At 46.9% G+C, this 25,426-nt stretch overlaps 1 protein-coding gene across 8 annotated transcripts in view; it reads right to left on the bottom strand.

The window, feature by feature from the left end:
• RIN3 (Ras and Rab interactor 3) overlaps positions 1–25,426 on the bottom strand; it is a 183,973-nt gene that overhangs the window by 111,996 nt on the left and 46,551 nt on the right. For all 8 annotated transcript variants that reach the window (XR_012416082.1, XR_012416083.1, XM_065549265.1 and 5 more), the window contains exon 3: positions 8,979–9,096. Coding sequence is in view for 4 of the 8 variants with exons in the window: in XM_065549265.1 (XP_065405337.1) it covers positions 8,979–9,096 (118 nt within the window). In the remaining 4 variants the exon portion in view is untranslated. The remainder of the gene's footprint in view (positions 1–8,978; positions 9,097–25,426) is intronic.

Here is a 25,426-nt window from a genome sequence, read left to right as displayed (position 1 = left end):
CCACCAGGCCTGCCCTACAAGAGACCCTGAAGGAAGCACTAAACATGGAAAGGAACAACAGGTACCAGCCATTGCAAAAACATGTCAAAATGTAAAGTCCATTGATGCTAGGAAGAAACTGCATCAACTAGCGAGCAAAATAACCAGCTAATAACATAATGACAGGATCAAGTTCACACATAACAATATTAACCTTAAATATAAATGGACTAAATGGTCCAATTAAAAGATACAGACTGGCAAACTGGATAAAGAGTCAAGACCCATCAGCTTGCTGTATTCAGGAGACCCATCTCACATGCAGAGACACACATAGGCTCAAAATAAACGGATGGAGGAAGATCTACCAAGCAAATGGAGAACAAAAAAAAGCAGGGGTTGCAATCCTAGTCTCTGATAAAACAGACTTTAAACCATCAAAGATCAAAAGAGACAAAGAAGGCCATTACATAATGGTAAAGGGCTCAATTCATCAGGAAGAGATAACTATCCTAAATATATATGCACCCAATACAGGAGCACCCAGATTCATAAAGCAAGTCCTCAGAGACTTACAAAGAGACTTAGACTCCCATACAATAATAATGGGAGACTTCAACACTCCACTGTCAACATTAGACAGATCAACGAGACAGAAAGTTAACAAGGATATCTAGGAATTGAACTCAACTCTGCACCAAGCAGACCTAATAGACATCTACAGAACTCTCCACCCCAAATCAACAGAATATACATTCTTCTCAGCACCACATCGCACTTATTCCAAAATTGACCACATAGTTGGGAGTAAAGCACTCCTCAGCAAATGTACAAGAACAGAAATTATAACAAACTGTCTCTCAGACCACAGTGCAATTAAACTAGAACTCAGGACTAAGAAACTCAATCAAAACTGCTCAACTACATGGACACTGAACAACCTGCTCCTGAATGACTACTGGCTACATAACGAAATGAAGGCAGAAATAAAGATGTTCTTTGAAACCAATGAGAACAAAGATATAACATACCAGAATCTCTGGGACACATTTAAAGCAGTGTGTAAAGGGAAATTTATAGCACTAAATGCTCACAAGAGAAAGCAGGAAAGATCTAAAATTGACACCCTAACATCACAAGTAAAAGAACTAGAGAAGCAAGAGCAAACACATTCAAAAGCTAGCAGAAGGCAAGAAATAACTAAGATCAGAGCAGAACTGAAGGAGATAGAGACACAAAAAACCCTCCAAAAAATCAATGAATCCAGGAGCTGGTTTTTTGAAAAGATCAACAAAATTGATAGACCGCTAGCAAGACTAATAAAGAAGAAAAGAGAGAAGAATCAAACAGATGCAATAAAAAATGATAAAGGGGATATCACCACCGACCCCACAGAAATACAAACTACCATCAGAGAACACTATAAATACCTCTATGCAAATAAACTAGAAAACCTAGAAGAAATGGATAATTTCCTTGACACTTACACTCTCCCAAGACTAAACCAGGAAGAAGTTGAATCCCTGAATAGACCAATAGCAGGCTCTGAAATTGAGGCAATTATTAATAGCCTACCAACCAAAAAAAGTCCAGGACCAGACAGATTCACAGTCGAATTCTATCAGAGGTATGAGGAGGAGTTGGTACCATTCCTTCTGAAACTATTCCAATCAATAGAAAAAGAGGGAATCCTCCCTAACTCATTTTATGAGGCCAACATCATCCTGATACCAAAGCCTGACAGAGATACAACAAAAAAAGGTAATTATAGACCAATATCCCTAATGAACATCGATGCAAAAATCCTCAATAAAATACTGGCAAACTGAATCCAGCAGCACATCAAAAAGCTTATCCACCAGGACCAAGTGGGCTTCATCCCTGGGGTGCAAGGCTGGTTCAACATATGCAGATCAATAAACGTAATCCAGCATATAAACAGAATCAAAGACAAAAACCGCATGATTATCTCAATAGATGAAGAAAAGGCCTTTGACAAAATTCAACAGCCCTTCATGCTAAAAACTCTCCATAAATTCGGTATTGATGGAACGTATCTCAAAATAGTAAGAGCTATTTATGACAAACCCACAGCCAATATCATACTGAATGGGCAAAAACTAGAAGCATTCCCTTTGAAAACTGGCACAAGACAGGGATGCCCTCTCTCACCACTCCTATTCAACATAGTGTTGGAAGTTCTGGCCAGGGCAATCAGGCAGGAGAAAGAAATCAAGGGTATTCAGTTAGGAAAAGAAGTCAAATTGTCCCTGTTTGTAGATGACATGATTGTCTATCTAGAAAACCCCATTGTCTCAGCCCAAAATCTCCTTAAGCTGATAAGCAACTTCAGCGAAGTCTCAGGATACAAAATCAATGTGCAAAAATCACAAGCATTCTTATACACCAGTAACAGACAAACAGAGAGTCAAATCATGAATGAACTCCCATTCACAATAGCTTCAAAGAGAATAAAATACCTAGGAATCCAACTTGCAAGAGATATAAAGGACCTCTTTCAAGGAGAACTACAAACCACTGCTCAGTGAAATAAAAGAGGACATAAACAAATGGAAGAACATACCATGCTCATGGATAGGAAGAATCAATATTGTGAAAATGGCCATACTGCCCAAGGTAATTTATAGATTCAATGCCATCCCCATTAAGCTACCAATGACTTTCGTCACAGAATTGGAAAAAAACTGCTTTAAAGTTCATATGGAACCAAAAAAGACCCCGCATTGCCAAGACAATCCTAAGCCAAAAGAACAAAGCTGGAGGCATCACGCTACCTAACTTCAAACTATACTACAAGGCTACACTAACCAAAACAGGTACCAAAACAGAGACATAGAACAATGGAACAGAACAGAGCCCTCAGAAATAATACCACATATCTACAGCCGTCTGATGTTTGACAAACCTTACAAAAACAAGAAATGGGGAAAGGATTCCCTATTTAATAAATGGTGCTGGGAAAGCCATAAGTAGAAAGCTGAAACTGGATCCTTTCCTTACTCCTTATATGAAAATTAATTCAAGATGGATTAGAGCCTTAAATGTTAGACCTAAAACCATAAAAACCCTAGAAGAAAACCTAGGTAATACAATTCAGGACATAGGCGTGGGCAAGGACTTCATGGCTAAAACACCAAAAGCAATGGCAACAAAAACCAAAATTGACAAATGGGATCTAATTAAACTAAAGAGCTTCTGCACAGCAAAAGAAACTACCATCAGAGTGAACAGGCAACCTACAGAATGGGAGAAAATTTTTGCAATCTACTCATCTGACAAAGGGCTAATATCCAGAACCTACAAAGAACTCAAACAAATTTCCAAGAAAAAAACAAACAACCCCATCAAAAAGTGGGCAAAGGATATGAACAGACACTTCTCAAAAGAAGACATTCATACAGCCAACAGACACATGAAAAAATGCTCATCATTCACCATCAGAGAAATGCAAATCAAAACCACAATGAGATACCATCTCACACCAGTTAGAATGGCAATCATTAAAAAAATCAGGAAACAACAGGTGCTGGAGAGGATGTGGAGAAATAGGAACACTTTTACATTGTTGGTCGGACTGTAAACTAGTTCAACCATTGTGGAAAACAGTGTGGCGATTCCTCAAGGATCTAGAACTAGAAATACCATTCGACCCAGCCATCCCATTACTGGGGATATACCCAAAGGATTATAAATCATGCTGCTATAAAGACACATGCACACGTATGTTTATTGCGGCACTATTCACAATAGTAAAGACTTGAAATCAACCCAAATGTCCATCAGTGATGGACTGGATTAAGAAAATGTGGCACATACACACCATGGAATACTATGCAGCCATAAAAAAGGATGAGTTCGTGTCCTTTGTAGGGACATGGATGCAGCTGGAAACCATCATTCTCAGCAAATTATCGCAAGAACAGAAAACCAAATGCCGCATGTTCTCACTCATAGGTGGGAATTGAACAGTGAGATCACTTGGACACAGGAAGAGGAGTATCACACACCGGGTCCTATTGTGGGGAGGGGGTGGGAGGAGGGATAGCATTAGGAGATATATCTAATGTAAATGACGAGTTAATGGGTGCAGCACACCAACATGGCACATGTATACATATGTAACAAACCTGCACGTTGTGCACATGTACCCTAGAACTTAAAGTATAATAAAAAATAATAATAAAATAAAATAAAAATGGAAAGTGAGATTTGGCCACATGGCCCTGGGAGGAAGAAAGAACCCACAGAAGTAGGCTGGCCGTCTCTGTCTCTGAGTGACCTGATTTGTCCCTTGGGCTTGAAAAAATTAGTTGCTTGACCAAACTTTAGTCAGGCTCCTGAACCTTCTCCTAGGCTCATCTGTGCCTGCTAAAATCCCGTTTTAGCAAGAATCCTGTTTCGCTGGTTTAGAAAAACCCCTCCCCCTTGATATCTGATCACTGTCAATATCTGATCAGTTTCTTCGACCTCCACCATCCTCCCGGGTGCTGTCTGATCACCCTGCCTGCCTTCAGCAAGAATCCTGTTGGGTCAGTTTCACCAGAATCCTCCCTACCTCTAATGTTTCCCCTTAGTGATTTTCCATCCACTGCCCCCACCCTGCTTCCTGGCTATAACCCCCACCTGCCCATGCTCTATTTGGAGTTGAGCCCAGTTCTATACCGAGGTCTCTTCGTCCTTAATGCAATAGTTCTGAGCAAATCCTGTTTTTACTGCTGTTTAACTACCAACCAGTTTTGGTTTTTCATTGGTGACTAATGGGAAACGAGACATGAAACCAGACACAATGTCCTGGTTTCCAGGAGTGTCATTGGGTTGGAGAGACAGTGGAGTGGTGACCCTGGAGGCTGGGCAGGGAGGTCGGGAAGGAGTACGGCGCAAAGGACGTCAGCAGAACTTTCAGACAGTCTGCTGATCCAGCCTGATGTGCCTTTCCTCCAGGAAGCCTTCCTGGCCACCCTGCCTGTGAAGAGCACTCCCTCCTCAGGCTCCTAGAGCACAGGCTGATCAGCTCAGCTCATCGCAACCTCCAACCTCTGCTACTTTCCCAATGTTCCTGTGGAAATTCAAGAGCACAGCCGGCTCTTGGGTTTCTAAAAGTTGTAGGTAACTCGCAGGTGGCAGCTGAGTCCCTGAAAGCCTGGCTGCTCTTAGTAAGAGACAGGCCAGAACCCTCCTTGTATCTGTTATCTACTAATAGATAGAGGATGGTCCTCTCTATCTCCCAGGAGACCATAAGCACACCCAGGGGCTGTGTGGCCTCAGGGGCACCTGCTAAGGCGGCCTGGCCCTGGCCAAATGAGAAGGGACTCAGGTTCTTGGAGAGCAGTGGATGCCCCAAAGAGCCCTACCTCTTCTGCTGTCATCAGAGGGTGCTGTACACTTGGTCTGGGAAAACCATAACACTCTCCTCCTTTGAGAACCTCACATTTTCTTCCACGCTGGACTTCACAGGATGGAGGTGTCAATCAAGTTTGCTATATAAATGATTTGCCCCAACCCCACACTCGCTATCCTTACTACCCATGGATCAGGCTTCTAGTAGTTCAAAACCCAGGTGCTGTTCTTTTTCCTGGGCACATGGTTGGACCCAGTTTCCCTTGCAGTTAGCTGTGATCATATGACCAAGTTCTAGTCAATGGAATGCGGCACAGGTGACACACCCACTCCTAGGCCTTGGCAGGAAGACCCAACCACAAGCCTTCTCCATGCTCTTTCCCCCTTCCAGCCTACTGGCTTGGAGTCAGTCCTAGGAAACTGGAGGCTGCACGCTGAAGGTGGCAGAGCCTCTTCTTCCACTGGGGTCCCTGTTCCTTCCCCACTGGCCAGGAACCTTGCCTATGAGTGGGAAACCAGCTTCTGGGGTTAAGCCATTATGCTGGTTCTTGCAGGAGCTAGCTAATTATCCATGCTCACATGTTCCCCATAGCACACCTCTCCATCTGCCAGTCATCCTGGATGGTTACTCTTTATTCCCTCCCTCCACCTGAAGTGAGCTCCGAGAGGCAGTGAACAGTGCCTGGCACAGAATGGGCACTCCATAACTCTGCTGAACACATGAATGTGTGGGTTGTGTTTTGTTTTTGTTGTTGTTGAGATGGAGTCTCGCTCTGTCGCCAGGCTGGAGTGCAGGAGTGCGATCTCAGCTCACTGCACCCTTCGTCTCCCAGGTTCAAGTAATTCTCCTGCCTCAGCCTCCCAAGTAGCTGGAACTACAGGCGCGTGCCACCACATCCAGCTAATTTCTGTATTTTTAGTAGAGATGGTGTTTCACCATGTTGGCTAAGATGGTCTCGATCTCTTGACCTCGTGATCCGCCTGCCTCCGCCTTCCAAAGTGCTGGGATTACAGGCATGAACCACCGCGCCCGGGGAGTTTTGTTTTATCCATTCTGTGGGGCTCTGGGTCTCTGCGGAAAGATCTCCTTATAGCAAGAAAGGTAATCTGCTTCTGCGTTCCCTTCCTAGTCCACTTCTAGGGCTAGAAGATTAACCTTGAATTGAACTAATATACTCACCTTCGGGACCCAGTCTGAGGCTTCTTCCTTTTTGACACCCTCCTGAATCCTTCCCACAGTGACCTGTATCCTCTGTGCCCCCAGCCAGAGGTCCCTTTGCAGTAACGCCTGCATACTGCACAGCAAGTGATGTCTGTCCCCCATGCCCGTGTGTCCTCACCCTCCAACCAGATTTGGAGGCCCCTGAGGCCAAGAACTCTGTTTGCTTCGTCTTTGCATCTTCCCAGTGTCAGGCACACATGTTTCTTGAGAAACAAAGGCTTGAGGATATTTAATGAGTCTTCTTAACTGTTGTCACTCTGCTGCTAGCCGAGGGTAAAAGGCTTCCCTCAACACCCTGGATCCATTTACAAGAGATGTAAACCAGTGCTTGGAATATTCTACAGATTCTTCTAACAGGCTGTTTGGATCTGAATGCCTGGCACGTACACATAGCCACTGAAACTGCTTCTGCAAAAATTATGACGAGGAAATGATAATGAAAGAGATCTGACCTAACCAATTCCATCTTGCCATTAACCTCCAAACTACCCTTGTTCATTCCTAGGCATAGGCGGAACTAACTCTGGGAGGAATTTAGTTTAGAATTAACTTTGAAACAAAGATAGTAACAGCCTCTCCCTGAAACAAATCTCCTCCTCGCCTGGAGACCAGACCACCTTTGAAAAACTAACAAATTAGCCACAAGATTAGAAATTATGGCTCAGGGCCAGACACGGTGGCTCACGCCTGTAATCCCAGCACTTCGGGAGGCCAAGGTGGGCAGATCACCTGAGGTGGGGAGTTCGAGACCAGCCTGACCAATGTGGAGAAACTCCGTCTCTACTAAAAATACAAAAATTAGCCGGGTGTGGTGGCACATGCCTGTAATCCCAGCTACTAGGGAGGCTGAGGCAGGACAATCACTTGAACCTGGGAGGCGGAGGTTGTGGTGAGCCAAGATCATGCCATTGTACTCCAGCCTAGGCAACAAGAGCGAAACTCTGTCTCAAAAAAAAAAAAAAAAAAAACACAGAAAAGAAGAAAAAAAGAAATTATAGCTCAGGAGTCATGTAGCCAGAGGCCACAAGATCACTAATGTCCTCAGTTGCTCCTGTAGATAACGTTACTATCATAAAACCTAAGATTGGCTTTTGAGGTCTGCATTCTTTCTTACGGATCTGCTGGTGCCCGCCACCCAGACCAGTAAACTGGCTCATTTGGTCTTGTGGCCCTCACCCAGGAACTGACTCAGTGCAAGAAGACAGATTCAACTCCCTGCGATTCCATCCCTGACCCAACCAATCAGCTTTCCCCCTCCATGCCCCTCCTACCCGCCAAACTGTCTTTAAAAAACCCTAGCCTCCAAATTTTCAGGGAGGCTGATTTGAGTAATAATAAAGCTCCATCTCCTGTTTAGTTGGCTTTATGTACATCAAACTCTTTCTCTGTTGCAATTTCCGTCTTGATAAATTGGGTCTATCTGGGCAGAGGGGAAGAAGCACCCACTGAGTGGTCGTACCATGCGAGGAGGGGAAGCTGGCACAGATGGGGTGCCCAGCAGTCCACAAGGGCCCCAAACCCAGTGACACCATATTATCAGAACAAACCCGCCCTAGGGAGGGGGCACGAAACATTTTCCCACTGAGGCCCATGCCTACTTCTAGCAGCACTACACACACACAGGATTTCTGTCTTTTTTTTTTTTTTTTAAATCTCCTTCTGTTACCCAGGATGGAATGCAGTGGCACAATTATAGTTCACTGCAGCCTCACCCTCCCTAGCTCAAGCCATCCTTCCACCTCGGCCTCCCAAGTAGCTGGGGCCACAGGTGCATTCTATCACACCTGGCTTATTTATTTTTATCTTTTGTAGAGATGGTGTCTTTCTATGTTGCTCAGGCTAGTCTCCAGATCCCGGGCTCAAGGAATCCTCCAGCCTCTACCTTCCGAAGTGTTGGGATTATAGGTGTGAGCCATCCAGTCTGGTCCAGATTTTTGTCTTTCAAAGTGTTTGTCAGTTTGACCCTCACAAAAGCTCTGTGACTATTATGTGCATTTGACAGAAGAGAAAACTGAGGCTCAGAAAGATTAAGTGACTTGTCTGCAATCATGGATTGAGTGTGTGCTGAGCTGACACTAGGAACCAAGGGTGCAGACATTTCTTCTTCTTTTCCTCCCTTTCTCCAGCATCCCTGCATTGAGCTAACAAGAGGAAACTTCACTGTGGCCACAAGAACGCAAAGCCAACCAGCTGCGACGAGGGTGAGCAGAAATTCACACTGACTTTGGATGATGAACTGAGTTCAGAACAAGTCTGGCTAAGTAACTTCAGTGACTGAAAGCTTTTCCTCTTTCTAATTTTAAACACCATCAGTGCGTATGGGAGAGTCTGTGGCTAGAAGGTGCAGCCTCGCTGCTGCTGCTGCTGCTGCTGCTGCTGCCGTGTGGTCAAAGTGAAAACAGAGAAGACGGGCACTTACTTGACTTTTCTTCCTTAATGGTGTATTCGAGCACCTCGGCTGAGCTCTCGTTCAGGGAAGGAAAGTGGACACAGAGCACCAGCTGCTTCGAGCTGCTGTCCCGGCGGACCAGGAACATCTGAAACCAAAGAAGGGGAGGGAGCTCTGTGAATCAAAGATTTGGGTGAAGGTGAGGAGGACAACCATGGGATGGAAGTCATCTGGAAGGTTCCTGAAATGAGGAGGCAGGCTAGGGAGGTCAAGGATACCTCAGGGACACTGGGGGTTCTGCCCCAAGAGTCTTGTGTCACCTGGCCCATGTCCACACTAGGATCTTGCATGCTCAGTTTCTCATTTGCCCACTGAAGGGTTCAATGAAATCAATGTTTCTGTAAGGGTATTGGAGGCACAGAGTCCATGGCCGGGGGAGGTCTTAAGATTCCTATGCCCCCACCCCGAGATGCTGGTTCTGTAAGGGCGGCTGGAATTGGCTGGCTCTTATGTGAGTGGTCCTGAGTCTACACTCAGAAAAGCTCTAACGTACGGGAGTCAGGTTGAATTTCAACTCTCACCCCAGCACGTATGCTCTGGGGGAGGCTGCTGGAGACAATCACAGATATTGGTCAATTCACACCTTTTTTTCCTCTGAAAAAATAAAAATAGCTAATACTTAATATAGAGCTCTCGCTGTGACAAGACCCATCAGGACACTCCACATATAGTAACTTGCTCCATCCTCTCCATCACCCCATGAGTTTTATTATTATCCCCATTTCACAGATGAAGGAACTGAGGTACTCTCTGATTATAACAGGATGCCCCCTCCTCAAGCTGGTGTGATGACTGACTGAGTTAATACCTGTTAGGGCTTGGCCCACAGGACATGCTCTGGAAGGTGATCCTGGCCAAGGTCTCACAGCTATAAGGGAAGAACTGGATTTGGCCTCCAGACACTGGTGTCAACGCTTGGGACCTCCATGCCACGAGGCCTCTGCATGCAGACTCCAAGTCCTGAGCAGGAAGACTTGCTTCTGCTGTGGGTTTACTCTCTTCTGATAAAACCATGACTCTAGGCCCTGAGGACGCAGCTGTGCTCTAGAAACCAAACACTAGCTGAGGTCTCACCCGGAGCCAGCATGTTCATGGACACTTGCTTCTCCTTCTCACGCTCTGAGCAATGGTTCTGCTTCAGTGAGGGTCCCGAGGGCAAACATGGGGAGCGGGATTCTGCTGCCTTTCACAGACTCTGCTGTTTTAAAATGTCCTTTGAATCTTGGCAGGTCCCAGCAAGCTCATCCCTCCTTTCCAGGTGACACCTTCTGGAATCTCCCCAACCTCCTGTGGCACAGCTTTCCCAGGAAGCGGGAGGGGGCATCCCTGGATAGGGGAAGGACTTGGTCTGTGTCTTCCCCTCCCGGCTCTGGTCTTGACCCCACCCCTGGAGCTTAAGCCTCTCCTACTCCAGCCCCAAGCTTCTGGGTTAGAGTTTGGAAAACTAGGTGTCTGGCCAAGGTTGCTGAAGAAAGGCTGCAGAGCAGGGACACTGGGATATCTGAGTGTCCGTTTGAACCAGAGTGACCCCCATCTTGAATAGGGGCTGGGTAAAATAAGGCTGAGACCTGCTGGGCTGCATTCCCAGGAGGTTAGGGCATTCTAAGTCACAGGATGAGACAGGAGGTGGGCACAAGATACAGGTCACAAAGACCCTGCTGATAAAACAGGATGTGGTAAAGAAGCCGGCCCAAACCCACCAAAACCAAGATGGCGACCAAAGTGACCTCTGGTCGTTCTCACTGCTCATTATGTGCTAATTATAATGCATCGGCATGCTAAAAGACACTCCCACCAGCGCCATGACAGTTTACAGATGTCATGGCAACGTCAGGAAGTTACCCTATATCTAAAAAGGGGAGGGACTCTTAGTTCCAGGAATTGCCTGCCCCTTTCCTGGAATACGCATGAATAATCTACCCTCTGTTTAGCAAATAATCAAGAAGAAACCATAAGCATATTCAGTCAAGCATGAGTATGAGACAGTGCACCAGGATAGAGCAGCCATTCTTTTGCTTCTTCACTTCTCTAATAAACTTGCTTTCACTTTATTCTGTGGGCTCACCCCAAATTCTTTCTTGTGTCAGATCCAAGAACCTACTCTTGGGGTCTGGATCCGGAACCCTTTCTGGTAACACGAGGATACAGCCCCAAGCACAGGAGGCTCCTGAGGAGTCCTCTGTCCTGACCCTGCTCTGGTGATATCCCAAATTCTGCTGCTATTGTATTGATTACTAATATTACTATATTGCTGTATCATCATAATCATTGTTATTCTATAGTTGTTATGTATAATTGTTAAAAAAAATACTAGAACCGTATTACTATTAATGATTAATGGCCTCCCTAGTCTGGTCTAAATCCAAATACTAGTGCATTAATTAGATTCTATGATCTCACTTAATTCTCCTATTAAACCTATGGGGGAGACATTATGGTTATCCCCATTTTATAGATGAGGAAACTGAGGCAGAGAGAGGCAAGTAATGCTCATGATCACAGGGTTGTAAGTGGTGGAGCTGAGACCTGAAACTCAGGACCTTCACCTCTAGATCCTGAGTGCTCAATTTTGCCTCCACTTGGCTTGCAGAGGGCGGCCCTGCGGCCTAAGATCCTGGTCTCCGTGAGAGCGTACGGCCCTTCCAGAGCAGCAGCGCGATGAATCACTAGTTACCAAACTGAGGTTGGAAATGAGTTTTTCGCAGCCCCTCCCCTCCAGCAGAGCAGGATGAAGAGATAATTAGAACCAGGAGCAACAGGGGGCGATGGAAGGGGTACTCCGGTGATACAGGAGCTAAAAAGAAAGTATTTAGGCAGAGAGTGAGGGTAACAGGGTCCTCTGCTGAGCTTCCCTTTTAACAAAAAGCAGCCCCCAAATAATTTCTTCTATAACAAAGAACAGTCTGAAAAACTCAAGCTGCAAACATAGACAAGCAACCTGGAAGCTTGCACGGGCGAATGCCGGCAGCTGTGCCAATAGAAAAGGGTTACCTGGAAGCCAGGTATGTTCAACATGGAGGCTCCACCTTCCCTTTTCTTTGTCACCACGTGTACAGTGGAAAAGTAGGCAACATAGCCCTGGTCATGTAGAGAATCCATCTACATAATAAAAGATTAGGGTGGGGCAGCCAGCTTCTTCTCGTGCAATGCAAATGGCACACCTGTCCAGCCAATCTCTGGTACTCTATGTAAATCAGATACTTCCTCCTCAAGCTCACCTATAAGACCTCCTGCACTTCACCATGGACCGGAAGACCTGTTCAGGACACCCTCTCTCTGCAGGAAAGAGCTTTTCTCTTTCTTTCATCTTTTAAACCTCTGCTCTTAACCTCATTCCTTGTGTGTTCGTAACCTTTATTTCCTTGGTGTGAGGCAACGAACCTCGGGTATTACCCCAGACAAATGATGCTGCGCTGCTTCATGCGGGAGCGAGGGGAAAGGGGAGGAGGTGGTGCCTGCCCACAAGGTGTTCCTACTGGACATTGGCTTACCTCTAGATGCCTCCGCCAGGCCTGGCTCTCTGCTCAGAGGCTTACAGACAAGCCTCGGCTGCTGCCAAATCGTCACCCTACTTGGAGCTGCAGCATCTCTGAACTAGTGCATTCCCCTGAAGTTGAACTGACCCCAGGACGTGGAGTCTTTCAAAGAAATGAGGTTGCTTTGCCTCTATGGAGGTTCAAGGTGGAGCTGCCTCCTTGGTCACCAGGCCCATGAGAACCAGCAGTGTGTAAGGCAATGTGAGTGTGTGAAGGAACGTGAGTGTGTGTGGGGGTGAGTGTGGTATATAGTAAGACAGAAACACATTGCCAGTCTTTGTACCCAATCCTGGCACAGAGCTTCAAAAACCCTTGGAATTTCCTGAGAGATGAGAGTGTTTTTTATTATTCATAATGAGCCCGTTTTGACCTAACCTGAGCTTCTGCTATTAAACAGGGACTCCTGGTGGGACCTTAGATTCAAGGGAGGGGCTGGCCACAGAAAGACTAAGCACTTGCTTAGAGGGTTGGAACCTTCGGCCCCACGTGTGACCCCCAGAAGGGGACTGGAGACTGAGTTCAATTACATGGCCAATGATTTAATCAATCATGTCTCTGAAATAAAATCTCTGGACTTTCTGGCTGTGCTGGGAGGAAGATGCACCCAGCTTCCAGGAGTGTCAGCTACTTGGGAGTGTCACCAACCTTGGGATTTTTTGGAGCTGTCCTTACCCCCTTATTTTGTTTTGACATTCTTCTAAATCTAATAACCTGATTTGTCTCCAGCTGATCCTCAGTGAGAGATGCCATCCCCTCAATATTCAAAAGTCACCCTTCTGGCCAGGCACAGTGGCTCATGCCTGTAATCCCAGCCCTTTGGGAGGCTGAGGCAGGTGGATCACTTGAGGTCAGGAGTTTGAGACCAGCCTGGCCAACAAGGTGAAACTCTGTTTCTACTAAAAATACAAAAATTAGTCACGTATAGTGGTGCACGCTGTAATCCCAACTATTTGGGAGGCTGAGGCAGGAGAATAGCTTCAATCTGGGAGGCAGAGGTGGCACTGAGCCAAGATTGCACCACTGTACTCCAGCCTGGGTGACGCAGCAAGACTCCATCTCAAAAAAAAAAAAAAAAAAAAAAAAGAGTCACCCTTCTACAGGAGACCACTAGACTTCCCATCAGTGGGACATGACAGAGGCAAAGTTCTGCCCATTTCCCTTTGACCTGGCTGGATACTACTCTCACCAACCCACGGAGCCACCCTGCCTGGACAGCTAGCAGAGGCCAAGACCCACAGAACAACCACCACCGCCCCTCTCTATAACTGCAGGAAGCAGTTACAAAAGACTGACCATCCATTTTCCCCAAGGAATTGGGGTCTTAGACTCTTGAGGGGGAAATGTTACAGTAGGTAGTCAGGCATGAGCAGGGCAGGAGAGTCCCCTCCCCCACCAGGAATGTCAGGTGACCATCAAATGATGGGCAGGCAGTTGTTAGCTGTCTCGCTAAAATAATAATTGGTTGCAGCTTGCACACCAGGGAAACACAGTCTCCCAAGAGATAGAAAAAACCTGAAAACTGGTGATCAGCATCTTCTCAATAATATCTCACAAAGTGTGCCCGTGGGCTCAAGCATGAGCACTAAGACGCAAAATGGCGGAGCATAACTGGTATAGGACCTTCTTCTAGAAACACTGGACCGGTACAGGAAGAACGCCTCAACTGAGCATGCGCACAACTCCAGTAACCACACTGCGCACGTGGCCCCTCCCGAGTGCTGGCGGATCACTGCACATGCGGACAGCCCACTCCAAGGGAAGAAGCCCGCTCCGAGACTCAGGGGAGAAGGGACGCAAGACCCCAGGAGCATGCCAACACAGAAAACCCTAAGTCAAAGGTCAAACCGTGCACTAGATGTCTCAAGCCACCTGCCTGGCCCTCTTCCAAGTGTAGTTGCCTTCCTTTTGTTCCTGCTCGAAAGCTTTAGTAAAGCTTTAGACTTGCCTGGGCCTCTCACTCTGCCTTATGCCCACTTTGTCAAATTCTTTCTTCTGAGGAGGCAAGAACTGAGGATGCTGCAGACCTGTCTGGACCCCCCCTGCGAATAGGAGGAGAGGTGATGGGGACTCTGTGGCTGCCCCACCCAGACCTCACCCTATGTGCCTTTTCTGTTTGGTAGTTCCTGTGCTGTATCCTTTATACAAAACTGTAATTGGAAGTATAACACTTTGTGAGTCTTTGAGTTGTCCTATCGGATTATCAAACCTGAATGGGGACCATGGGAACTCCTGAATTTGAAGCCAAATTGGACAGAAGTGCAGGTAGCCTGGGAAGCCCACTTGTGGCCGGCGTGGGAAGGAGGAGCCGCCCCTGGAGTCTGCACTCACTCTGGGTAGTGTCCAAATTGTTGGACACCCAGCTGGTGTCAGACAATTGTGAGTGAGTGTATGTGTGTGAGTGTGGGTGAGTGCTGTGAAATTAAATTCAAACTTAAAATAATTGGGACTTAAAGCTGTTGGAACTTCAAATTCTTTAGAGCCTTGAGAAGAATGTGACTTTGTAGCCTGAGTCAACACCGCTGCATGCAACTGCAACCTCTGCAGCTGATTTCCTGTAAATATTGAAGACCAAACAGCAGCGGAGATAAGACCCCCTCAGAACACTCCCCTTCTTATGGAGTATTAAAAGAAAAACCTTAGACCAATTAAATTTCACAGAATTTAGTTGAGCAAAGAACGATTCAAAATCGGGCAACTCCTGAACCAGCATAGGTTCAGAGAGACTCCAGCATAGCAGCCACGTAGTGGAAGATTTATGAACAGTAAAAGGAAAGTAATGGACAAAAACTGGAAGTGAGGTACAGAAACAGTTGGATTGGTTACAGCTCGGCATTTGCCTTGTTTGAACACTGTTTGACCAGTTGGCCACCTTTGACTGGCCAAGACTCAGTGATTGTCACGAGAGTAATTTACATCTGTTTACACCTGCAGTTAGGTTACAGTTCACTATGCCCAGAAAAACCTTTAAGCAGAACTTAAAATATGTAAGGAGGCAGCATTAGGCTAAACTTAATTTAACAGGAGTAATAAAGTAATCTTCCCAGGATGTAGCAATCTGTAACCAATCAGATCACTGGGGCATGCAGTGGTCTCATATGGAAAATGTCATTCTGCTAAAACTTCTCTGTCTCTATCTGTATAAAACCTTAACTTCACCTTCAACGCTGGCCTTGTTCATTTGGAGTCGGTGTCTCCTGGGTGGCTACTCTCGAGTTTTGTGCTAGAATAAACTCCATAATTAATCACATTTTCTGAATGTCACTTTTTTTTTTTTTTTTGAGACCGAGTCTCACTTTGTCGCTGAGGCTGGAGCACAATGGCATGATCTCAGCCCACTGCAACCTCTGCCACCAGAGTTCAAGTGATTCTCCTGCCTCAGCCTTCCGACTAGCTGGGATTACAGGCATGCACTACCATGCCTGGCTAATTTTTGTATTTTTGTGGAGATGGAGCTTCATCATGTTGGCCAGGCTGGTCTCCAACTCCTGATTTCAAGTGATCCACCCACCTTGGCCTCCCAAAGTGCTGGGATTACAGGCGTGAGCCACTGTGCCTGGCCTGAATGTCATTAGTTAAGGTGGACAGTGTGTGTGAGAGAGTGTGTGTGTGTGTGTGTATGTGTGTGTGTATCTACCATGAGGGAACTCTGGGGTGCCCTCAGGGCCTCTCTGCTGAGTAGGGCATGGAAAGAAAGGCAGAGCAGGAGCCAGTGGTGCCACTGGGAAGGCAAACTTTGACCCCTGACCCCGAGTCAGGGTGGGAGCTGAGGCTGGAGCCCTCCTAAATTGCAACCAAACTGTAGATTTCTGTCCGCACTGGGAAAGTGCTCTCTTTGTGGTGCACGTGTAGGGGACACACCCCAGGTCACTGGTTAGAAGCACAGGCGCATGGCAGGGCTGCCTCACCTTTAGGGGCAGGGATGGCACAGGAAGGAAGGGCAGTGCTTTTCAAACTGCAGGTCATGACCCATTAGTGCTAATGCCACCCAAAATTTCTTTTTCCAGAATGAAACAGAAGAAAATAAAATAGAAGACCTTTGCCTATAATAAGGGTCGACTTCTTGTTGGAGGGTACAGGTCTACACGGGCCAGGGTCACAGTACAACATATATATTTTTACTCTACTGATGGTTACTTTCTCCCCTAACTATTTTGATGCGCTTAGTCCCCACTCATCTCTCCCTAGGGTGACTGGCGTGACAAATCCTGGGTGCTGGCTTCAACTAGGCTGTCCTTCGATGCTGCTCTGCATTGAATCAGCTCTTTCACACCCAGCCCATAGCTATTTCTAGGTTTCCTCACTTTGTTCAGACACGGACCCTGTTCTCCATCCTCACATTCCAAGAAAGAAAGAAAAAAAAAAAAAAAAAGAGGCAGGAGCTCTCAGAGGGAGCTCCTCCAGCTGGGGACAGGCCCACAAACTGTATTTCTTTCTGGGCTCTCAGACAGCCCTGAGCAGCCAGTTACCAGCCCTGGGACCCTGGGTGATTGTATGGTTTCTCTGAGCCTCCGTGTTCTTGTCCATAAATAGGGGTGGCAACACCTGCCATCACCCAGCAGAAACAAAAAATGAAACCAAGGCCCTGCCTCTCTGGTTGGAAGATGTATGGAAAAGTTGCAGAGGAAAGCATCCAACAGGACGCTCACTGAGGACCATGCTCCACTCACCCCACCCATAGCTGGTTTTGAGCTTCTGTCTCCTGGTCTCAGGCTCCACCTAGACCTGGGAGTCTGTCCACCATGTGTGTTTACTGTGAAAAAGAATCAGAAGGGACTGCCTGACCCCAGAAGAGATGAAACTTACAGATCCAGGGCAAGAGGGGGCGAACGCAAGATTATAAACTAAAGAGAGAGTGGTTCAAGTCCATAGCATGGAGGCAGAAGTTAAAACGGCGGCTAGCGTGTGCACACTGGGCCAGGAGCCTTACAGGTGCCAGGACTGGTATCACTCAGTCCTCCCCAGAGCCACACAGGTGGCAACTGCCAGAGCAGGACTAGGGTCAGGCATCCCCACCACATGGTGAAGCATCTCGCTCCCCTCTCGCTGTTGGGCTGTGTTATCTACACAGCGTGTCGACAGGGCTGGAAAGTCCCCGAGGTTGGACTCTGCCAGCTCCCCAGTTCTGAACCCATCACCCACCCTTTCAGCATGGCCACAGGGCTCTCGTGTGGCTCTTGTCTTCTGACTGAAAACCATAAGGCGCTGGCCTGGGGGGGCGGAGGAGGCTGGAGGCTGTGAGTTCACAATGGAGAGTGGGGCAGGGAGGGACTCTGAGTTTGGCGTGGCTCCAGGAGTCCTCTGATGTTTCCTGTCCAGGTGGTCATGGGTGAGGGTGACATTGACAAGTACCTGCTGTGGGCAAGAGCCCAGGTCAGTGGTCTGCTCTGGCCAACTGGAATAAGAGGGTCTGTTCTGTTCCTCTCTGGGGAGGTTTAGCTGCTGAGCTAGTCATGGAGACCCTTCTAAAAGGTATTCACAGGCAGCACCTCAAAAACAGCATCACTGTGCTGCAGTGACACCTGAAGAACATTTTAGATTATATTATGGTGAATTATCTCAGCTTAAACCTGGCAGAGTTTGGCCCAAGTCAGTGTCAGGCAGCAGCCATCTTCATGAGTTGTTCATATCCACATCGCCCCCCCTGCCCACTCCCTGATCGGGTGTCCCCAGGTCATACTTCAACGGGATGTTGCCCATGATGGCTGTTACAGGTGAGTACATGGTGGGGTGGAGAGCCGAAGGACCACCCAGAGCCCTTTCTCCAACACCTTTGGGGTTTCCATGTGAAAAGTCTCAAAGCCCACCCCCCTTTCTGCCCCCTGCAGCCAGCTGTTTAGAGACACAGTGAAAAACAAATACTACCTCTGCCCCTCACCAGCTGTGGGCAAGTTACTTTTACTTCTTGGGGTCTCAGTGTCCTCATTTGAACATGAGGACAATAAGATACATCATTCAGCATTGCTGTAAGAATTGCTGATCATGTATATAAAATGCTTGGCACAGAAAATGTACTTAATAACTTATAATCCTGATTATTATTAATTATTATTATAGATTGCTCTCATTTACTGATCCAAATCACATGCTATGATTTTAAGTGCCTAATATCATTAGACAAATAAATGACAACTATTAATAGGATTATTACTATGCTTGCAGCTGACCAAAGAGACAGGAAAAAGGACTCAAAGAGCATTCACCTCTACAGTAGATTAAAAAGAGCCACAAAGTCTTTGCTGCTCCCCCTATCAAGAGATGGAGTCTATTTTCACCTCTTGGTGAAAACAGCATGGCCTTGGGACTGGCATTGACCAAAAAAATGCAGCAGAAGAGACACTGTGGAGTTCTGAGCTTGGGCTTCAAGAGGCATGCAGCTTCCATGTCACCCTTTGGACTATGCTGTCATGTAAAGAAGCCTGAGCTAGCCAGCTGGAGTTGTGTGGCCCAGCCAACAGCCAGCACCCACCACAAGACACATGAGTGAGGCCATCATAGACCATCCTCCTCTGGTCAAGCTGCTAGATGATTGCAGCTGCATGACTGACCCCAGCAAAGACCAGCAGAAGAACTGCTCGGCTGAACCCAGCCTAAATTGCTGACCCATAGAAATATGAGCAAATATAAAATAGTGACTGTTGTAAGTCACTGAATGTTGGGTTGGCTTGTTATGTAAAGTAGGTAATGATATAGCCATGAGGTATACAGACATGGGGCCTCCACCTTTGGGTATCCCCCTACTCTCTTCCATCAGGCATTGCTGATGAATACACACAGCTCAGTGGGAAAGTTTCAAAGTCAGTGATGTGGTCCAGCCCCTCACTCTACAGCCAAAGAAACCTGGAGAAGTGAAATGACCTCCTGAGGTCACATCACTTGTTAGTGTCAAAGCCAGAACAAGAATGCAAGACACGTGACCTCCAGGCCACATTTGTGACCACTACAATACATAACCTCCAGCCCAACCAACCCACTGGTGGTAAATAAGCATGTACTCCATGCCAGGCACCAGGCTAGGGATTTTAGATACCTGCAACAGCTCCTTCCCTGAGGCTCTGAATATCACACCCTCTATGCAGATGAGAAAATAGAGTGAGGTACAGGTTAGTAAGGAGACGGGAAAGGGAATGGGCATTCAAGCAGCAGGTCCGGAGTGTCGGACCTTGAACCCTTTCATGTAAGACCTTCTGCCCGCATGCTCTGGAGCCGAGCTTTCCAAGTTTAGTCCTTAGTTAGCCACTTGGAGCTATGTGAACTCTCTGGGTGGCTTCTTTTTCTGTGAAATGGGGTCATAATAGTCCCTGCCTGTGATACTTACTGAGTTAGCTCCCCAAGAACCAGTCCCCTCTCCCCTTCCTTGCTAACAGACTCTGATTCCGGTTCCGGTGGCAAAGTGCCCTGACTCAGGAGATGTATCACATTTGGTCAGAGCCGATCTTGACCATAACTGCTGTCCTTGGCCATTCACCCCCTTTCCTAGCCTTCGTCATATCACAGGTGATCAATAAAGCATTTGCAACAACACATGTTCCCTAACAACAATGCAGAGCCTAGGAGGAGAAAGCCATTTGCCTGTGACCTCCTGCCTTTGAATGGGTGAGGTGTCTGGAGCTGCAGCTGCCATTCTGCAACCATGAGGTGAGAAACCTGAGGACCAAAAGCCAGCACCTTGAAGACAGAGGAATAGAAGGGTAGAGAGAAGCCCAGGAGAAGCAGTGAGGGAACATAGTAGGAACTGAAGGCATCAAAGAGCTGCTAAACTAGCCCTGGACTCCAACCTCCAGACTTCTTCCCACTAGATAAACAATAGCATCCTTATGGCTGAAGCTACCATAGCTGGGCTTGCTGTCACTTGAAGTTGAAAGCATTCACCACTAACCCAGTGCCTCAAAGGATCGTTGAAAAGGCTGCACAGGTGGTATCAGCAGAGTGCCTGCTACATAGTAAGCAGTCAATATGTGGTACTTCTGTCAGAGGTGATCCATTGATTTTCATATAGCTCCAGAGCACCTTTCTTACAGCTCAAGAGAAGCGCCATCTTGAATAGGGGCTGGGGCAGCTGAGACCGGCTGGGCTGCATTCCCAGGAGGTTAGGCATTCTTAGTCACAGGTCACAATAAAACAAGATGTGGTAAAGAAGCCGGCCCAAACCCATCAAAACCAAGATGGCAATGAAAGTGGCCTCTGGTCATCCTCGCTGCTCATGATGTGTTAATTATGATGCATTAGCAAGCTAAAAGACACTCTCACCAGCACTATGACCGTTTACAAATGCCATGGCAGTCCAGAAGTTACCCTATGTAGTCTAAAAAGGGGGGAAACCCTTAGTTCCAGGAAATGCCTACCCTTTTCCCAGAAAACTCATGAATAATCCACCCCGCGTTTGATTGATAAATAACTCTAAGCACATTCATTCGAGCAGCCCATGCTACTGCTCTGCCCATGGAGTAGCTATTCTTTATCCCCTTACTTTCCTAATAAACTTGCTTTCACTTTACGCTGCGGACTTGCCCCTGATTCTTTCTTGCCTAAGGTCCAAGAACCCTTTCTTAGGGTCCGGCTTGGGACCCCTTTCTGGTAACACTTCCTTCCCCAGACCCCCTCTACCTGCCTCCTGACCCTGAGAATGAATGTCACAAAGCCCCTAGCATTCCTGATGTCAGTGTTTATGGATGGCTCCATGAATCAAAAGGGCAACATGCAGGACATGGGGCACCCTGCACAGGGAAAGGCATCCTGATGGGCAGCTCTGGACTTCAGGGCTCAACCTCGATGGGAAGAAGAGCCAGGCAGAGCAGATGAGCCAGGTGGAGCAGTGAGGGAACACAGGAAGGCAAGTGCTGGTGCCAGGGCCACCTTTGTCCACCTCCAGGACACTGACAGGGGGCTGCCTGGGGTTCCTACAAACAGAGCAGTTCACATTCATGCCCATGGTAGTACCCTCCATCTGCCACTGCTCCTGAAAGCCTTCCCTGATTAGCCACTAACAAAACTTCCTAGGCCCAGGGTCCTCACTCAACCTCTCTCCTCTCTGGGAACAAGCCTGGTCTGACACCTTGCTGAGTCAGCTGTTCCTTCGTGTGTGTGTGTGTGTGTGTGTGTGTGTGTGTGTGTGTGTGTGTGTGTGTTTCCTCCATTTTTCATCCCTCACTGCATTGCATTAGGGATCCTCAGAAAACAGAAAAATCCTTTTCCATCAATTGTACAAACTGCTGGGCTCTTGCCACTGTGAGAGTCCAATTTTCTTTGAAGAGTTAGCATTCCCCCACGCAACCCCCCGCCAAAACAACAGCGGGCAGTGGTGAGAGCACCGGGCTGTGGGTCAGACACTTGTGTCCTTCCTAGTTCTGACATTGGTTTTCTCTGTGTCCTTGAGCAAGTCACTTCCCCTTTCTGAGCTGGCTTTTTCCAGTTCATAACAAGGGAGGTAGGCTGAACAATTCCAGGACTCCTTTCTTCTAGAAGATACTCTTCTAGCATCAGTGCCCTGGGGTTCTTTCCCAGTCCCTAAGAGTCTTGCAAGAGGGTAAGTTTCATGGTAAATTAATGCAATCCAGGAAATAGTACCGCCAGTCTTCAGACCCTCTTCCTGTCTACCTTTAGCCAGGGTGAGTTTTGGAAAGACCAGCTTATTTCACTAACAGCTGGGACAGAATATGCTTAGGGAGAGAATTATGCAGCCACCACACTCCCCTCTTCCTCTCCAAAAAAATACATAAAAATCCAAAGCTAAATGCACCATAAGGGGTTTTGTTTTTACTATTCATTTTTGGCCTGGACAATTCAGAGCTATCTGCTTTTCCACTTTTGTTATTTTAGGATTATTTTCCAGCTGCTTGGGGAAAATTTCCAATCATGCCCATTAGGGCAGAAACAGAAGTGGCTGGCTCTTCTGAGAGGCTACGTCCACAGGGGTTGTGCCTGTGGAGGTTGGCAGTCCAGTGGCTGGGGCCCATCCTGGACAAAGGTCCTCATATCCTCAGTCCTTACTCTGACAGAGCTTAGGGGTGTAGGGGTGTGTGTGTGTGTGTGTGTGTGTGTGTGTGTGTGTGTGTGTGTGTACAGAGCTGTAAGAAAGTCAAGCCACAAATCATCAGAACCACTGAGGACTGGAAATGGAATAAAGGTACATATTGCCCAATATCTTTATTTTACATATGGGGAAACTGAGGCCCACCTTTCCCATTAGCGTAGCACAGAGCAGCAATTCTCAACTCTGGCTACACGGCAGAATTACCCAGGAAGCTTTTAAAACATGCCGATGGCTGAGGCTCACTCCAAAACAAAGAGACAAGCATTTCTGGGGGTGAGGCCAAGACACTGTTTTTTTTTTTTTAAGCTTTTAGAGACAGTCAGTTGTGGGTTTAAATCAAGTTCCACAACTTGGTAGCCATATGACTCAGGCAGGCTTCTTTCCTTCTCAGAGCTGAGTTTCCTCACTTACAGAATAGAGATCACACCCCTGTTTTGCAGGGTTGTTGGAAAAATGAGAGATGGTGCTTAGTCCAAAGTAATCCTGCAATGATTGATGGTTATGCCTTTTCCCCTGGTCTCACAACAGAGGCACTTCACTGAAGGTTTTTTTTTTTTTTTTTAGACAGAGTTTTGCTCTTGTTGCCCGGGCTGGAGTATAGTGGTGCGATCTTTTCTCACTGCAGCTTCCCGGGTTCAAGCGATTCTCCTGCCTCAGCCTTCCAAGTAGCTGGGATTACAGATGCCTGCCACCACTCCTGGCTATTTTTTTCTATTTTAAGCAGAGATGGGGTTTCACCATGTTGGCCAAGCTAGTCTTGAACTCCTGACCTCAGGTGATCCACCCGCCTCGGCCTCCCAAAGTGCCAGGATTACAGGCATGAGCCACTGCACCTGGCCCACTGAAGGTTTTTACCAAACTAATACTGAACAGAATTGGTACTCCTTGGGTTCACACCTAGGGAGGGTGCTTTGAACCACCTAGATGGCTGGTCCATATCACAACTCAGGTTACTACAACTTTTAAGCCAACCCTTCACCTCCTTCACCACCAAAAGCAACCTTAAAAGAGGTTTCTTTTATGAAAAACCACCTTGGCCTAGAAGCAACTGACTCTCCAGTAGCAACAAACACCCACGGCGCCCAGATCTTGGTTCCTAATATCATTCTATATAAAAGGAATGAGGGCTTCTTGGAGAAATGGCTGATTCTAGGACTGGGGCAGGAAATATATAAGACGAGCGTGGAGTGTCTTGTATTGCCAGGAAATAATGATGTGTTCCAAAAAACAAAACACACACCCACATGCACAGTGAGGGTGGTGTGTCAAAGGCATACAGGAGCCAACCGAAAGACTCCCAGGGGCCAAAGCTGGAACACTTTGAACAACAAAATAATTCAAGTAATATTGGATTATAGTCCAAAGTATAAAAGTACCCCTGATTCCACAATGATGTAAGTAAATGGCTTAATAAATAGATGGGAGAGAAGAGGCAAATCTCTTGCACAGACAAATTCCAAATAGTATATTAGATAGCAAATCAAGGAGGTGGAGTATAATTCCCCATTCCTTAAAGGCGGGCTGAGCACGCCGACTGCCTTCCGGAAAGTACAGTCTAGAGAGGCAGTGGGGGAAAGAGTCACTTTGAAGTGCAGAAACCCTGCGAACAGAACCTCAGCAGTTGATCAAGGTCAACATTACCAGTGGTAAGTCATTCCGAGAGTCTGTTGCCTTCATATGATGTGATTAGAATATTTTACCACTGTGGTCTTCCCCAAATCCCTAACCCCAGTCTAACCATCAGACAAGTCCTGGTCGAGGAACATTCTACAAAATACCTCATCACTGTTCCTCAAAACTGCCAAGATCATCAAAAACAGAGGAAGTCTGAGCAAATGTCACAGCCAAGAGAAGCCTAAGGAGATAAGATGACTAAATGTAACATGGGATGTGATCCAGGAGCAGAGAAAAGATGTTAGGTAAAAGATGGCCAGGCATGGTGGCTTACGCCTGTAATTCCAGCGGTATGGGAGGCCGAGGTGGGAGGATTGCTTGAGCCCAGGAGTTCAAGACCAGCCTGGGCAACATAGGGAGATCTCGTGTCTACAAAAAGTAAAAACTAAATTAGCTGGGCATGGTAGTGTGTGCCTGTAATCCCAGCTACTCAGGAAGCTGAGGAAGGAGAATCACTTGAGCCTAGGAGGTAGGCTGCAGTGAGCCGTGATTGCACCACTGCACTCCAGCTTGGGTGACAAAGCAAGACCTGTCTCAAAAACAAAACAAAACAAAACTCAGGAAATCTGAATAAAGTACGGGCTTTAGTTAATACTAATGTATCAAGATCAGTTTCTTAATTGTGGTGAATGTACCACACTAATGCTAGATGTTAACAACGGGGGAAACTGGTGTGGAGTATATGGGAACTCCTTGTACCATCTTTGCAACTTTTCTGTAAATCTAAAACTATTCTAAAATAAAAATTTTTAAACATCAGCCTGAATGCAGAATAAAGGTGGCTGTTGGTTGCCTTGCTTCTGGATACACACAAATCAAAAAATGGGCCAATATGTTCCCAAAACCTTATCAGAGAAGCAGGCTGCAAGGAGGGGAGGTGGATAGCAGGGAAGGGGAGGGATGTGGTCAAGGTCATACAGATACTTGGAACAAAGGGCCTGGATCTCCAGCCTCCTGAGCACCAGCGCCAGATACAATGAAGCACTGTGTCTCATCGGTGCCAGCAGGGGTAGACCTAGGTGGTCTCTGAAGACCTTTTGAGTTCCCACAGCCTGGGGACCACCTATGGCGTCTGAATCTTTTTTTTTTTTTTTTTTTTTTGAGACAGAGTTTCACTCTTGTTGCCCAGGCTAGAGGGCAGTGGCGCGATCTTGGCTCACTGCAACCTCTGCCTTCGC

Source organism: Macaca fascicularis, chromosome 7, assembly GCF_037993035.2.
Source record: "Macaca fascicularis isolate 582-1 chromosome 7, T2T-MFA8v1.1".
Taxonomy (NCBI): Eukaryota; Metazoa; Chordata; class Mammalia; order Primates; family Cercopithecidae; genus Macaca; species Macaca fascicularis.
This window is presented reverse-complemented; position numbering and strand designations above follow the sequence as displayed.